Here is an 11,525-nt window from a genome sequence, read left to right as displayed (position 1 = left end):
TCAATCACATTTTTATGATAAAGAAAAATGGAATAAGTGGTTCTACACTTTTGTATGCTAAACAATATTCATCTTCTACAACATGGGAACCTGAAGGTGGTTGCCAGTTATTACTTTGTATGCCGAGTACAATTGTCCATGGAGCTAAGCAAATGCCAATTGAGAAGAAAGGACAGTTGCAGAGCGACTTGGTATCAGAACAAAAACGGTCATGGCTCCAAGCCTTAGAAGAAAAAAGAAAGCATATTGAGGCCGCCAAGAAATATGCCGCACAACAAGACACGTCATGGTGGGATGTATTTTATAGTGATCAGAAAGAAATTATAGACAATTGTGTATCTATTGATAATTGGAATTTGGAAACGCCATTCACATGGTCGCTGCAACATGATCGCGTAAATAGAACTCCGAAGCAACTAGTAAATGCGATTAATGACAACTTGGTCCATCCACAACAAAGAGACATTTATGTGGGACCAAGGATGACCAAAGTAGCCGAAGCTAGATGGCAAGGCAATTTGCAAGAGCTCACCGCGGGGATGTTGATTGCAACGCTAGCTGATGAGAACTCACATGGCCACCAATTTTGGGTTGGTAAAATTCTAGAAGTGCTAATGCATGAAATAGAAAACACGATCAAGTCTATAAATGTTCATTGGTACAACACTAGAAGTGCAAATGCTTTTACAGGTAAGTATACATTGGAGATGATTGAATGCCCAACAAGAAGGGGAGGTAGGAAGAGGAAGCGAAACATTTGTAACACCTCGACCCTTGATATCTCTGATGTGGATATCATCGTGTACGACTTCACACTTACAAAAGCCGGATGATTAAGGAAGTCAACAATAGATATAATAAAAGAAAAATTACCAAGTCTACAAGGTGGCTCGAGTCAAAGGCAAATGAGATCTGCTACATATAATCTAGAGTCCAACCATTTGGTTTATGACGAAGATAATGCACTGATTGGTACATCCGAGGATGATGAGGAGGAATCATCATTGTATATTAGTTATAGTAGTGATTCTCCGTAAAGGAGTAATCATGAATGTATATTTGGCTATTAAGTGTAACTACATTCCGCTTGTAACAAATCGAGTAATATAAAATCATGTGTTTTGAATTCTTATGATTTCTAAAAAATCGTTTCTTATAAAATAACATTGGTTGTAAAGTTTGTGATATAAATTGAGAATGTATCTTTTTGAAATTCGTCTTTTTTTAGTTACTTCTAAATCACGAAAATAGTGGATTTTTAACCTTTTTCATAGTATGTTTGAACGTGTATGATACTAGTATCAATGTGTTTTGTAAAATCATTGAAAAACCCCTAAAATTTCCCTTATCCTTCCATTTATGCGTGATCCTTCCACTTGTGAACGCGAACGTGTTGTAAGGTTAATGATGTCACATTCAGCCTTGATCTCCCTCCGCATCTTCAGATACATCCGGTTTTCCATAGCTCTCCTCTTGAACCTTATAAAGCAAACACTATTCCCGATAGTGTTACACCACCGCCGCCCCCGCTTAAGTTGGAAGCCGGCCCAGAGTATGAAGTTGTTGCCATCCTCGATTCCAAACTTGTTCGCAACAAACTTTATTATTTGGTCGATTGGCTCGGCTATAGTTCGAGCGAACGTACTTGGGAACCCGTCGAGCATGTCGCCAATGCTCAAGCTCTTCTTGCTGAGTTTCACCGAAAATATCCGAACAAACCCGGTCCGCAATCAGCGTCGACTTGTTCCACTCGTCGTCTTAAGGGGGAGATAGTGTCATGATATAGCAAGACTCGAACCCATGACCTTATGTTATATGGGTCGATATACTATCTATTGTAATACGTAGGATATTAGTTTCATTTAAGTTTTATTATAGGAAATTAATGTATATTCCAGATTTCTCTGGAACATTCTAGAAGCTTCAAGATTACTCCTGAGAACACTATAAAAGAAGGCACTAGGCATTATGTTGAACCAAATTGGTTCAACGCCAATCTTAAGCCTCATAGCCATCTTGTACTTACTCTTCCTATAATATATCATATGTTATCATCATCTCTCTCTCTCTCTCTCTCTCTCTCTCTCTCTCTCTCTCTCTCTCTCTCTTCTCTTCTCTTCTCTTTCCTCCCTCTCGGGAGTCTTACGCAATCCCGTCCTCTTAGTACTAATAGTACTTCCCTTCTCTAGTACTAATTCTCTCTTTGTTTTAGTACTATTCCTGACAAGGAGGAGAAGAGGAGGAGGAAGTGGTAGTGGTGTTTTTTGGGTTTCTTCATACATGTGAAGCTTTTTTGTCCCAAATCGGTTTAGGGATCGGTTTGGTTCAAGTTTGAGAACCCTAAAACGGCTTAGGCTTAATCGGTTACGCTTGGATAAGGCCAAACTAGTTAAGCCGAACCGTTGGACGATTCCTAGGGTTCCACTTGAGTGGAAAAACCCCACAATCCCCCCCCCCCCCCCTCCATCACAAGTGGGGGGCACAGCCAAGTTTGCCTTTCGTTTGCAAACCCAAGCTTCTCTCGTGACAAACACCTGTCGGAGCCATTCTCATTAGTATAAACTCAAACAAAAAAATTCTGAATTTTTTTCTCAATGTGCATTTTCTTTTCTTCAAGCGCATCTCAAATCCAATGGTATCTTACATCGATGTGTTCAGATGTAGAATGAAAGGAAGAGTTCTTGCATAAGTTAAAGTGTATAACACTCCGACGGTCACAATACATATTAGATTATACCTTTCTTGCATAAGCCCCAACTCACGTAAGGATTTCTTCAGCCATAGCAATTCCTTACAAGCTTTTGTTGCAGCAATATACGCAACTTCCGTTGTGGGTAGTGCCACACATTTTTGTACATAGTCTTGGCTGCCAAGAGACAAGTCCCCTGCAAATAACAATTGGCAACAATTTGGTTTGGTTTGGTTTGAGAGGGTCCAAACCGAACCGTTTAAATTTTTTGAAACCTGAACCAAACCACGAAACTGTTAAACTGAACCATTAAAAAATTTCAAACCGTTAAACCATTCGTAAAAACCGCAGTTTCGTGGTTCGGTTTCGGTTTTCAACATAGCTCAAAATTTTATTTTTAAATTTTTAAATTTTTAAAATTCATGATATTTCATTTTTTAAAATTTTTAAAATTTTTAAGATGTTCCTAAAATGTGAGAATAAGGTCTAAAAATGAAAAGATTGTTTAAAAACAATTTTTTAAATCTTGAGCCCAGTGTTGTTGAGACTGTTAAAGCTACACGAGTGTTCAATAGTTTTCTAGTTAATTATGTTGCAATTTTCTTTGTAATACTGGACTTTTTTGTATATTACCTTTGGCCACTTGATGTTAATACAAATGGAGGATATTTTTATGAAAAAAAAAAAAAACAAATTTTTACAATTTTTTATAATTTTTTAATAAAATAAAATAAAATAAAAAACCGTTAAATCATTTAAACCGCGGTTTCTGGCTGTTAAAACTGAACCGAACTGTTTAAAAAACCCTAAACCTGAACCAAACCGTTAAGCTGCGGTTTCGCGGTCCGGTTCAAACCGAACCGTTGCCGATTGTTACCTGCAAAGCAAAGATCAATGGGTACCCTAAAGTAGACTTCCAGAAATCAATATTGGTATGAGAGCTATATCTGGAAATATAAGAAAACTATGTGGCTACTTTTATCTATTTTCTGCTGCCCCTGTTCTTCTGCCCTTCTTCTTTCTCGATCACTATCCATCCATCCATCCATCCTGTCCCTGCCCTACTCTGCTCTGCTCTGTTCTCATCCAAGGGAGAAAGAAACAGACAGATGATTCTGCTTGCAAAGCTTTATTAGGGTTTTTGAACAGCAGGAGATCGTTCCCTCCCATGGCGGAAGAAGAAGCAGACAAGCGAGCCATGGATTTCGTTGTCTATGGATCTTCTTCTCCCACTCCAGCTGCCAGGTCCCCCCCTTTTCCCTTCTTTGTCTCTCTGTCTGTCTTCCTCCCTCTCTTTCTCTATGTACCTTTTTTTTGCTTTCTCGGGCCTTGTTTTTCCTTTCCCGATTTCCCCTTCCCCTCTCCTCTTCTCGATCAGAGAATTAGGGTTTAGCAAGGTAAAGGAAAGTCATGAACTTCCCTTCACTCGGATGCGCTGGAAATGCTGTAAAAAGGCCTATTCTGCCTCGTCCCTATTATATCTTGTTAAATTAGGGTTTTCTGTAAACCAAAGCTATGGGCTAAGCCCGTCTTCGATTTTGTCTGAAAAAGGTAAGGTTTTTCAGTAAAGAAAGATTCTACCTTGGAGATCTGTAAGGGTTTTCCCATACAGAAAGGTTCTGACTTCGTGTTCTTGAACACTGAGAAATTAGGTTCCAGAACTAATGCAAATTTGTGTTGTGGAGATATTCAGTCCTGAGAAATCAAGTTTTTTTTCGGGGAATGAAGTTCCTTGATTGATTGTCAATTTGCGAGAAAAGTTAGGAGTATTTAAAAACTCTACCTTAGACCTCTGCAATTGTAGATTTGATGGAAAAAATTAAGGGATTTTTAGCAGTACAAGAAAAACTGGGTTGGAGTAAGTGAAAATATTCTTATGATTAGGAAAAACTGTAGATATGCTGGAAAAACTAGAATTTTTTACACCTGGTGATTCTGATGCAGTTATTTCCGTCTTAATTCCATACCTCATTCAGATCTGTGAGTTCCATAGAACAGATACTTGCATATGGTTCCACACATGGAATAAAACTTTGAAGTTCTTCACAATAGAGAAATTGTGGATTTAGCTAGATAATTTTAGTTGCAGAAACTCTGTTTCCAGATTAAAACAGAGCTTTGCAACTTAAATCTTTCCTTCATATTGTCGTTGCTCATCTGGATCAATAATCAAGAAAGATTTGCGCTTGGTTTATGAAATTTAACAAATCCTAATGGAGTTCAAATGCAGGCATAAGTGTAGATGAGGGCTTCTGAGTGGCTACCATTTAACATGAGTCCAAGCTCTTGCATTCTGCTCTCAAATTGTAATTTTTTGATAATTGAGGATTTTAGCAAATCACTCTTTTACTGTAGAGAGTATTAAACTCACAGAAGTGTTAGTATCTTAGTGTTGCGAAAGTCATAGTCTCTATGAATAAGTGCACACAACATGTCTAACTGGTGACTTAACATTGACTCCATTGTCTCTTTCAGTCACAGTACTCCTTATTGATTTATGCACATACAACAGACAGAATATATCTATGGTACCTTTTTGGTGCTATATCTAAAATCTCTCAACTATGCAGTATTTCCCAATAGCTAGTTGATTAAAGTGCTTAAAGTATGATTGTTTTTATGGACCCCATTATTGTTTCTCATTCACCTCTAAATTTTGCAAACATATTTAGGTCTTTTATTCGATTCATAGTGTATTGTCCTGGTTTTCTCCATATCGAAACATCAAGATTTTCCTCTGGAACTATGTCATATTTATGTATTATGTGTTTGTGTGTGAACATATGTGTGTTTGAGCATGGCAAAGAAAGGCTGGCTGCAATCAAAGAAGAAAACACTAAAGTCATAAAGCAAATAGACAAATTAAAAGAAGGGTTTTGCACCCTTATCAATGGAGAACTACCTGATTGGTTGAAGAACCCAATAATGAGGGAGAGCAAAATGACATTAAAATTTTGAAGCTCAGAGGTAACTCAGCCAGGAATCAAACAAACACAGAATTTTTTTGAGGTGTGTATACAGCAGCAGAGGCTTTTCCTGAGTATCCCATTGTTGTCATCATGGTTATCTCCATCATACATCATCTTCTTAATCATATCAACATACCCTCATCTTCTTCACCTCACGTTCATCATCATCATCCCTCTTCTAGATCATTGCTGCCTCTTTCAACACATTCAATAATTTAATGTATGTGAACCATCCCTTACTCTTCTTGCATAACTTATATGAGTCAGAAGACCTAGGCTAGCTGTGAATGAGTTCACTGAATTTGCTTGCCCTAACTTGAACCACCTTGTACTAAGAAGATTGTCTGATTTGTAGCTTCCGCACAATACATATAAAATCCCTCACTCTATTCACAAATCATTTTGAAGTATCACTAGTGTCTTTAGTTTTTTTGTGGGTTAAGTGAGATTTCGGATATCTTTCTGTCTGAATATGATTACCTATCTTCTTTTATAAACATGTAAGGTTTGCATGTTTTTCTTTTTGTTGTTGTTGGTGTTTATTATTGTTATATTTTCCATGTTAAATGTAATAATAAATATGGTCTCAAAATGATCAAGTATTAAGGTGTCTTGTGATTAACGATCAAGACTCAAGTATCAATATGACTTTTGACTGCAAGTGCAGCTCTGCTGGGGCTTCATCACCAGCTATTCCAGCAAATATGACCAGTGTGGATTGGTGTGGATTTGGTAAAGGCTTTAAGGGATGCTCAAGGTCAGGTCCTCAGCCGCCTTGGTCTTCTGGGACAAGTGGGAGTACTGGTGCTGGATCGACACAAGGTTTGACTCAGTCAGCTTGCAGACCATGGGATAAAGAAGATTTACTGAAGCGCTTATCCACTTTTAGGTCAGATATTTGGCAGGCAGCACCCAAGGTATGTGAATTACTTAATTTCATGTTCAGGAGACAGTAGCTAATGATAAAATGTCTTGCCTTAATGATAAAAGAGCCAGTTCAATCTACCGATGTATTCTTATGATTAATGAATCATATCCTGTCACATCAGATATGTGGGCCGCTTGCATGTGCACGGAGAGGCTGGGTAAATGCAGAGGATGATATGATAACATGTGAGACATGTGGTGCACATATCAAAATTCCATTCTTCTCCTCACGGCCACAAAATCAAGGTATTACCCCCTGTGAAGTCATGTATCTTTGGGTTTCATGAAAAACTTTATTGCTATAGAAAGAGTCTATAAGCGCTACAGAAAGAAAACCAAGAATACTCATAATAACTATTTGGGCTTTGATGATCTATCAATGAAGTTGAATGGGTACGTGTTTGTGTTTCTGTACAAGAACATCAATTGTGATGGGCAATGGGAACAGATTCACAGATGCTTTTATGTATTCTTAAATATATGGAGTATATTATATCGGTAAAAAAGAAAAACATCATATATTTCAAATAAGCCAAGGAAGGTGCAAAACAGTACAAGAATGTCAGCAGAGGGTGTAAAAAATAACAGATAATCCATTTCACAGAAGAGACCGATTCTCCCCGTGACAATCCACATGGAGATGTTTCTGGTGCTTCCTGAGCACTGTTGACATTGGCATACTAATTTAGATAGCATATTGTCCCTGTCTCTTTGACTATCAATAAAGTAAGACAAACACTATTTTCATATTCTAGATTGAAGATAATTAGATCTTAATCTGCATGATTGTTGGTGTATAAGAATATAACTATTATATCTGGCAAATGAATTTGGCAGTTGGGGCATATGATGAGCAACTAGATTCTGGACATAAAGCTTCTTGCCCATGGAAAGGAAATCCTTGTGCAGAAAGTTTAGCACAATTCTTACCTTCACCAATTTCAGCTCTTATCGGAGGATTCAATGATCGTTGCGATGCACTGCTTCAGTTCTCATCACTTCCTGTCATCTCTGACTCTGCGATTGAGGAGATGAAACTTACAAGGGGTCCTGAAATTGATAGAATTCTTGCAAAACCTGTGAGGGAAACTGTTAGAAGACTGGAGGATGGATATAATCTCATAGAGGAATCAGTAGATGCTGCAAATAACCCTTACTTTCAGGTATGCTATATATTTGCTGAATTTTTCAACATTGACACATTTGATGTAAGCATGAGCTCATGCAACATACACTAGCAGGCACAAAGGTTGATAAGTCTATGTGGATGGGAGCCAAGATTTCTTCCACACATAGTTGATTGTGAAGAACATTCTGCATACTCATCTAGGAAAGGAAAATCTGTAACCCCTGCAGAAGGTGCTTCACATAGGCTGCGGGAAGCAAGCTCATTGCTACAGTCACGGACAGGAAGAATTGGAAGTGTTCTATCTGATTTAAATTTCAACCCAGCATCTGCAGTACTAGACTGTAGCCTATGCGGGGCAAGTGTGAGTCTTAAACCATATGCAGTAGCTTCACGTCCACTAGTACTTACATCATCAGGTTTGATCAATATACCAGAGCTACCACAAAAGTCTTTAATGCGGAATGTGAGTGCAGCCAGTGGTATAGACGGGTTTCACACCGTTGATGCATCTTTAAAAGAAAAGGGAGATGAAGGGGATGCAGTACAATTAGGTGAAGAGAAGTTGTCTTCCTACTGTGGAGCAGCGAACCTTAACCTTACAACAGGTGATGGGCCAACTGTAGTTGGGTCTTTCCCCCCCGAGCTCCCACATGTAGAGCATGCTGCAAGTAGCGGCCAGTTCATGGTTCAGCCAGAAGGCAGTGAAATGGGTGGTGCTGCTGCTTCTTATGAGTCATTTGGTCCTGGATTTGCATGGTGTCGTATGGATGAAGGAGGAAGTACAGTTGATAGGCCACAGAGCAGGATGCATCGCGCAGATAGCGTCGAAGGAACTGTATTAGATTTTGAAAATGATGAGGTAGATGATGGTGAAGTTCACAGGCGGTCTTATGTTGGAGAATCCTCCAAACGCAAACTTGGAGAGAGTTCAGGTGCTTCTCATGGGTTGCCTTTGTTAGACCCTAGTTGCAGCAATTTTTTCCCAGTTGACAATGATTATGAGGTGGATGACACAGAACGATTGAAAAAAAGGCGTCGGGAAGCAATCTTGCTAGAGCCATACAGACCTAGAACAGTAGTTTCTGTGCCTCCAGGTAGCTCAGTTTATGCTTCTTCGGTCATCGCAGTAGATACTTGCCACAGTAAACAAGAATATTCTACAGAAAGTGTGGAGAATTCACCTCAAGATGATGATGCACAAGATGCTGCATTCAGCTGGGAGAAAAGTGAAAGAGGAGGAAATCATGATCTTAACTATGTGGAGCAAGCGCAACAAAGCACATGTCACCAAGGTAATTCTGGAGATGCTCTTGGTGGGCCTTCAAATCCAGGAGTTAGCACAAGTGATGAAGGTGATGTTGACACAGCTGTAGAAAATGATGCTGCATGCTATGGAAATGCTGCTCATGGCTTGAGTGTAGGAATGAGTGGTGGGAGTGTTCAAATGGCAGCAAGCCATGAAGCTGAGATTCATGGGGCTGATCTCTCTGTCCATAAGATGGAAAGTTTAGCCAATGATGCAGAGTTGATCACTGAAGTAACAAACAATGGAAGACAAACTAGTGAATCTATGCTTGGACAGACGCTAACAGGGCAATCCTTGCCAGATGATAAGAAGCTGCTGAATATGAATGATAATCCCACAGAGAGTGTTGAAACCATACCATCACTTTCTGTAGCAAAGGTTTATTCAAATGTGAAGCATGAGGATTCTGGTCAAGAAGAATCATGGGAGGGGAAACAGAAAGGAAGCCAAGGATCATTGTGCAACAAGCTAGTGGATGCAAACCACATTATCAGCAACCTTAAAGGACAATCAGGTGCAAATTCTAGAGCCACAAAACCTGTATTGGGGGAAGCTGATACAGCAGTTGCACATGCAGAAGGTCTGTCTATTATCAAAATAGTTAACCAACTGATTTGTTTACATTCTAGGTGAAAACACCAAAATATTCTAAGTTGTGTGTATTTACGAGAACACCCCTATGTTATTTAAAACGATGAGCATGCCTATATGTATTAGTAATTTTATTTATTGTAAGGACTATTCTGGTGATTTTTGAAAATTTGGGGAGATTTTTGGTAAATACCCAAAACATTAAGGGGTATTTTGGTGTTTCTCCCTTTATTCTGTTAGATTTCAAAATTGAGAAGGCTGACAGATTCAGAAACATTCCAGGGAAACAGCGAAACCACAGACGAACAAAGGATCGCGTTGAAGAATTTGATCCAATTCATGAGCACCAATTTTATTGCCCTTGGATCAATGGCTATGTTGCTGCAGCAACTGGCAGTGGAGAATCAAACTTTATGGCAGCTCTTTGTGGTTGGCAACTGATTGCTGATGCGTTGGATGCATCACGAATGCAAAATAGTACATTTATTGCTCCAATGGAGTCAGAATCTGCAGCCTCCATGCATAAAGTAGGTGTCTAGGCCTCCATAAAAAGAACCTTTGGATTTTGATGCACATTTGTTTTAGGGAAAATTTTGGGAATACCCTTCGGAAGTTTTTCTTCATTACAGAAAAGCCCTTAGTCAACCCCCAGAAGAGGAAAAAGGGAAAAGTATAATTGCTCTAATAGCACACAAAATTGAGAAAAGGTTATGAATTGCCCATTACTCAAATAGCACATAGAATTTTTGCTCTTAATGGGTTGACAAAGGGCATTTAGAATTTCTTAATAAGGCATTCATGATAATAAAGAAAAAATGGGGCGTATTTCAGAGTTTGTGTAATATTATTTATATATCTAAGAGAACTGTTACACACAGGGCAATGGATTTTCTGTCAATGATGTAACTGGTAGACAATCCTCAAGCAAGAGGCCAGTTGGCTGAACTTGGTCTGGTGAGCACATTTCATCAAATAGGTCTCTCTCTAGTTCAAACCACTAGTTCAGCATGAGCAAATATCATCAAGTTTATTCTAGAACTGAATTTTGTTTCGTTTTCTCAGGAACAAAATGGAGATTTGCCAGCATTGTCTGTGCTTCTTTTCTTTCAAGTAATAATATCAGACAAATAAAGCACAAGAAACTACACTCAGCATAAAAGCTGAAGTCTATGGCAGCCTGTGGATTCCTTTGAAAAATGATTGTATTGTTTGGGAATACCCAGAATGCAGACAACACTCTGTTGAACAACACTGCATTTACTGTTTTCGTTTACAGTATGGAAACACAAGAACCTTCTTTTAGTGGTGACCCATCACATCTGTTTTGTGATGCTTGCTTGTTGCTTGAACCTAACAAAAAAAGAAACTTAATTCATTTGTACAAGAGGTGAAGGTCATTGGTAGCCAATTGCAATACAAGCAGATAAATGAGAAATGATCAATATTAATGTGCCATATTAGCCAAGTAATCATTCATGCATTTGCTCACTTTATATCTGTGAATGTTATTAAATCTATGAGTTAATTCATAAATATGAATGCAACATTTAATTATATACTGATGACGGTTTGTGCTGAGCTTTTCCAATTTCATATACATTAAAATGTAAGCTTTATTTTGTTTGGAGGAAAATTGATTATTTTGTTTGGAGGAAAATTGAGGTACCGATTGGATGCCTCCTGATGAGGCCCTAATTTGAGAAGGCCGTTTTACTTTGTTTTCTACTATGAAAATGGAGGTCTTTGAGTTTCTAACCTGGGAAAGTCCTGGCTTGGATTACTGGTTTTCTATTGTTTTATCATTACAGGCAGCTTTTTTTATATGCTATAGGATTGTTTTCCATTTACTTTTTGTTGTATATTTAATTTCTGAACAATTGTGGGAAATGAATCCCGTTTGTGACCCATTCATGT

General features: G+C 38.5%; 1 protein-coding gene across 4 annotated transcripts; it reads left to right on the top strand.

The window, feature by feature from the left end:
- The first annotated feature begins 3,780 nt into the window (after positions 1-3,780).
- Positions 3,781-11,066, top strand: LOC147852152 (IAP-like protein 1). Of its 4 annotated transcripts, none has more exons than XM_087334473.1 (8): positions 3,781-3,934; positions 6,326-6,575; positions 6,708-6,831; positions 7,423-7,748; positions 7,827-9,600; positions 9,894-10,138; positions 10,490-10,565; positions 10,674-11,066. In XM_087334473.1, exons 1-7 carry the CDS (start codon positions 3,858-3,860, stop codon positions 10,553-10,555), a joined length of 2,862 nt encoding a protein of 953 aa, XP_087190599.1. In that variant the 5' UTR covers positions 3,781-3,857; the 3' UTR covers positions 10,556-10,565; positions 10,674-11,066. The 4 variants fall into 4 exon arrangements, with proteins under 4 accessions (XP_087190599.1, XP_087190597.1, XP_087190598.1 ...); XM_087334471.1 differs by having other exon boundaries at positions 7,827-9,620; positions 9,866-10,138; XM_087334472.1 differs by having other exon boundaries at positions 7,827-9,620; positions 9,866-10,138; positions 10,490-10,587.
- Positions 11,067-11,525: the final 459 nt, after the last annotated feature.

This window comes from Azolla caroliniana, unplaced genomic scaffold, assembly GCF_043228905.1.
Source record: "Azolla caroliniana isolate FFs.n. ecotype wild unplaced genomic scaffold, voAzoCaro1.0.p SCAF_18, whole genome shotgun sequence".
Classification (NCBI taxonomy): Eukaryota; Viridiplantae; Streptophyta; class Polypodiopsida; order Salviniales; family Salviniaceae; genus Azolla; species Azolla caroliniana.
This window is presented reverse-complemented; position numbering and strand designations above follow the sequence as displayed.

Excerpts from the sequence above, each read along its gene's own strand:
- LOC147852152 (XM_087334471.1), top strand. The coding sequence starts at position 3,858 with ATGGCGGAAGAAGAAGCAGACAAGCGAGCCATGGATTTCGTTGTCTAT. Across the intron at positions 6,832-7,422 it reads CTCACGGCCACAAAATCAAG|TTGGGGCATATGATGAGCAA; the intron begins GTATTACCCCCT and ends TGAATTTGGCAG. Across the intron at positions 9,621-9,865 it reads GTCTGTCTATTATCAAAATA|AAGGCTGACAGATTCAGAAA; the intron begins GTTAACCAACTG and ends TTCAAAATTGAG.